Genomic DNA, 5,000 nt, shown 5'->3' on the forward strand with positions numbered 1-5,000 from the left:
AACTAGTCTGCATCCTACTATTGTTCTCTAGAAAGTAAAGGGAGGTTTCTCGCAAATGATTGAAGCTATAGCGACGATAAATATTATAGACTTGCATTATTGATCTTCATAGTATTGTGTTTAATTGTGTAAAAATGTGTTCATTTTAATTCATACAATTCGTGTAAAATGATCTATTATATAACACCTCTATTGCATTGTATGTGTTGTTATGTAATTATGACTTAAACTTATACTTTTGTCATGGAAAGCTAAAAGCCCACCCAGACACAGACACAATGAGGAAAAAAAAAAACACACGGACAAACACACACACAAACACACAAACAAACACACATACAAACACACAAACAAACACACATAAAAACACACAAACAAACACACAAACAAACACACATACAAACACACACACCAATCCAGAGGGCTAAGAAAACTGTGAACACATTCAAAGACCCCTCAGAAATACTGAAACTCCATTCTCCATTCAACCTTTACAATGTAAACAAAAAAGTATTTAAAAATATCAATATTAAACCTAGTTATGTGATGTTATTGTTCAGACCATGAGCACAGTGTGAGCGTGTCTGTGTTTTAGCGGGAAGTAAAGCAGGAAACTTACGGCTGTCTTGTAAGTTGTCAAGTGCACCTCGTCGCCGTAGTAATGCCACCTCCAGCTCCGAGGGTGTGTGTGTGTCCCGCGGCCCAACACTGCTCAGAGTGGGCTGGGAGGGCTGCTTGGATGTGTCCTACACATTTTCACACACACACACACACACACACACACACACACACACACACACACCAACAGGGAGGAAGGGGGGGGGTACTACTGAGTCATTTTTTTTTCTGTGGCAGTATAACAGTATGATCAGAGCTGGGAAGCTTGACGATGAATAATAAAAAAAACTATAGTTTTTGAAAAAGTAGTTACCAGAATGCCTCTGAGCTCCTGGATGGCTGAGTTGGAAGGAATACGCTGTCTCTGTGGGAGAGGAAGACGGAGAGAGACAGAGAGAATAGTCCAGTGAATGTTAGCCCAGGAGAATCCAACATGGCCACTAAAACACAGGGCTTTGACACAGCACAGGCACAGAACGGACACTGTCTTACTCTAAGCCCGGCCCGCAAAGAAACACCCAGCCATGGCTATATTATGACTTAAGGGAACAATATGTAATATAATCACTGTACTAAATTATAAAATGACCATGATATGTCATCTGAGATTAAGGAAACATGCTAAATTGAAATACTGGCTTCTCTGACAACAATGCTACAGCCAATTTGTTCTTCTCTGGTACTTCAGCAAGACCAACGTGACAGAAAATATACAATAGAAACTGCAGGTGTGATTTAAATTGACTCAATTTATGATGTGATTTCTATATACGTAGAACCAATTTTGATGTCCAAATCGAGTACTGTTACCCGTTCTCAGCTAGTATCTATTTCTTCATCTTATCTATCCATCCATCTTATCCATCTACTCGTTTTAGTGGATGTGGTCAAATTTAGCTAGCATTAGATTGCTAGGTAGATAGTCCAATGAAACGATGTACAATTGTCTGTGTACATAGGTATGTGTATTATAGCTTATCTTTTTTAGCTATGAGGATCTAAGTACCTCAACCCATGAAAGAGCTTCATTGATGGCCCCTGCACTGTCCAGTATTGGATGTCCATCAAGTGTACTTTCTAGCCTGTCCTCTCTGCCTCTCCTATCACCTGATAGGGCACATGACCAACCACATGACTGGCATCACTTGACACTGGTGAGGGCATTTTATAAGTGAGATCTGCATCGGGCTGCAACAAGGAAGAAAAGTAGGCCGCTGCTCTGAAATAAATGTGAAATGATTTATGCGTTTAATTGAGTGTGTCTATTTCCGAAGCAGTGGGCTTTTGTTTTCAAGATAACAGGCTAAGCTCTTGCTACCTTAGCCAGCCATGCATCTGTGTGTGTGTGTGTGTGTGTGTGTGTGTGTGTGTGTGTGTGTGTGTGTGTGTGTGTGTGTGTGTGTGTGTGTGTGTATGTGTGTGTACCTGCAGCGGTCTGGCTCGATTAGGCGTCTGCCGAACAGGTTTGAGGTTAACACCCTTTTTAATGCGCTGCATCATCTCGTCCACAGCCTGCTGCCTGATGTCTTTCTCTGGAACACACACACACACACACACACACACACACACACACACACACACACACACACACAGAGACACAGACACAGACACACACACACACACACACACACACACACACACACACAGAGAGACACAGACACACACACACACACACACACACACACACACACACACACACACACACACACACACACACACACACACACAGTCACTCTAAACACCAGCCCTCACATGGTCACAGTTACATATGAAAGGAAGGCTACAAAGCAAGGAGCCAAGCTAGAAGCTCATCGTGCCACTTATAAAGACGCGAAGAATATGAATTGCACTTGTAAAAGCAAAACACTAATCACAATTGCTATTCACTACTTGGGAAACTGATCTACAAAACTCCCAAAAAACGAATTACAATCGTAATTTCATACTCGCAAAATTTAAGATCTGAGCGCTCATGAGTGTAATCTTTCCACATGATTTTGGCCACTTTCTCTCACAAGGTCTGTGCCAAAAAAATCACGGAAGCGTAACTCAACTTTGAGCACAGAAAAAAAATTATCTGTTATCCTCCTGCACTTTATCTGAGCACAGAAAGATCTATTCTGTGTGTGTGCTCAGCTTTCAATGTACACTATAACCTTGAACAACGTCTCTCACTCGCGTGATGTCTCTTCTCTGCGCAATGCAGTCTAATCATGCCACGAGGTGGTTCCATGGTTTTGACGTATTTCACTAAAACAGACGCTCCAAGAAATACATGTTGAGACTTCACTGGAGTCAACTGATGATCAACTGTAAAGTACAGCTATATATTTCCATATATATAAGTAAAATACATTTTCACTTTTTCCATCTGTATTGATGAATGAGAAATATCCAAAGAGAGAGGTCTGCCTGCCCTATATATTCCACATCTGAACTGCACAGTAAAAACACAGGTTCTTCTGGGAGAGCAGTGACCAAGTGGTGACATGCCAAACCATTTAAGGGCCCAAGTGCCCATGCTTTAAATGTGCGGCCATTTCCTGATCCTACTCCCAAACTCTCTGTCACATTTCCTGATCCCACTCCCAAACTCTCTGTCCCATTTCCTGATCCTACTCCCAAACTCTCTGTCCCATTTCCTGATCCTACTCCCAAACTCTCTGTCCCATTTCCTGATCCTACTCCCAAACTCTCTGTCCCATTTCCTGATCCCACTCCCAAACTCTCTGTCCCATTTCCTGATCCCACTCCCAAACTCTCTGTCCCATTTCCTGATCCCACTCCCAAACTCTCTGTCCCATTTCCTGTCCCTCTTCACTGTCCTAGCCAACAGGCAAAAGCCCCAAAAAGAAACTAAAAAAAGAAACCAAAAAAAACCTTGGTCACCTCCCCTGCGGTGGCTAAAAATGGCAAAGGTACCCTTTATTTGGATATATATTGTGTTTAAATGTCGTATGTTTCCCTGTGAGCCTCAAGAAAAAAAAATGTGTTCCCCAGTACTGTGATAACACGCATCCATGAAATGCGAATACAACTGACTCTCTTTGAAGAAATACTCTCTTTGATTCCGAAGAAGAACTCTCTTTTTTTCTGAAGAAGTACTCTCTTTTTTGTAAATAAATAGTCTCTTTGTTTCTGAAGAAAATCTCTCTTTGATTCTGAAGACTGGACTTGAGAGGTATTTGATTCTGAAGACTGGACTTGAGAGGTATTTGATTCTGAAGACTGGACTTGAGAGGTATTTGATTCTGAAGACTGGACTTGAGAGGTATTTGATTCTGAAGACTAGACTTGAGAGGTATTTGATTCTGAAGACTGGACTTGAGAGGTATTTGATTCTGAAGACTGGAGGCGAGAGGTATTTGATTCTGAAGACTGGACTTGAGAGGTGTTTGATTCTGAAGACTGGACTTGAGAGGTGTTTGATTCTGAAGACTGGACTTGAGAGGTATTTGATTCTGAAGACTGGACTTGAGAGGTATTTGATTCTGAAGACTAGACTTGAGAGGTATTTGATTCTGAAGACTGGACTTGAGAGGTATTTGATTCTGAAGACTGGAGGCGAGAGGTATTTGATTCTGAAGACTGGACTTGAGAGGTGTTTGATTCTGAAGACTGGACTTGAGAGGTGTTTGATTCTGAAGACTGGACTTGAGAGGTGTTTGATTCTGAAGACTGGACTTGAGAGGTATTTGATTCTGAAGACTGGACTTGAGAGGTATTTGATTCTGAAGACTGGACTTGAGAGGTATTTGATTCTGAAGACTGGAGGCGAGAGGTATTTGATTCTGAAGACTGGACTTGACAGGTGTTTGATTCTGAAGACTGGACTTGAGAGGTATTTGATTCTGAAGACTGGACTTGACAGGTGTTTGATTCTGAAGACTGGACTTGAGAGGTGTTTGTTACCTGGTTCCTTGTCTGGGGAGTCCTGTTCAACGAGAGGGATATCCACACCGGCATCTTTCTTTTTGCGCAGCATGGATAACAGTGCACTAAAAATAAAAATAGCGCACACCCACACGGACACACACACACACACACACACACACAGCATAATGAATGGAAATAAAATGCGCAGAAACACACATACACACACAGAGAGTGCTTGTGAAGATGAAGGACCCCATCATAGCGAGCTCCAAGGACAATGGCGATGCTTTTAATGCATTCTCATACAAACATAAAGCGGCCCAGGCAGACATACCTACCTTTGTGTTGAGTAACCAACCTGGATATGGTGTTTAGATACACAATAAAATTGTTTATGTGTGTGACAACAACAACAGCTTAGCAACAACAGCTCCAATCCCACCCCCAAGGCAAGGAGTACTCAGGATGTCAAATTGTGTTCTCCTGTAACCCCTACGGCCAACGCA

General features: G+C 42.0%; 1 protein-coding gene across 1 annotated transcript in view; it reads right to left on the bottom strand.

Annotated features, from left to right (window-relative positions):
• shtn1 (shootin 1) overlaps nt 1-5,000 on the bottom strand; it is a gene marked incomplete at both ends in the record, with an annotated part of 36,168 nt that overhangs the window by 7,287 nt on the left and 23,881 nt on the right. Inside the window, 4 exons of the mRNA XM_080848555.1 lie at nt 620-746; nt 932-982; nt 2,044-2,150; nt 4,531-4,616. Coding sequence (XP_080704681.1) covers nt 620-746; nt 932-982; nt 2,044-2,150; nt 4,531-4,616 — 371 coding nt within the window. The remainder of the gene's footprint in view (nt 1-619; nt 747-931; nt 983-2,043; nt 2,151-4,530; nt 4,617-5,000) is intronic.

This window comes from Sprattus sprattus (assembly GCF_963457725.1).
Source record: "Sprattus sprattus genome assembly, chromosome: 12".
NCBI classification, from domain to species: domain Eukaryota; kingdom Metazoa; phylum Chordata; class Actinopteri; order Clupeiformes; family Clupeidae; genus Sprattus; species Sprattus sprattus.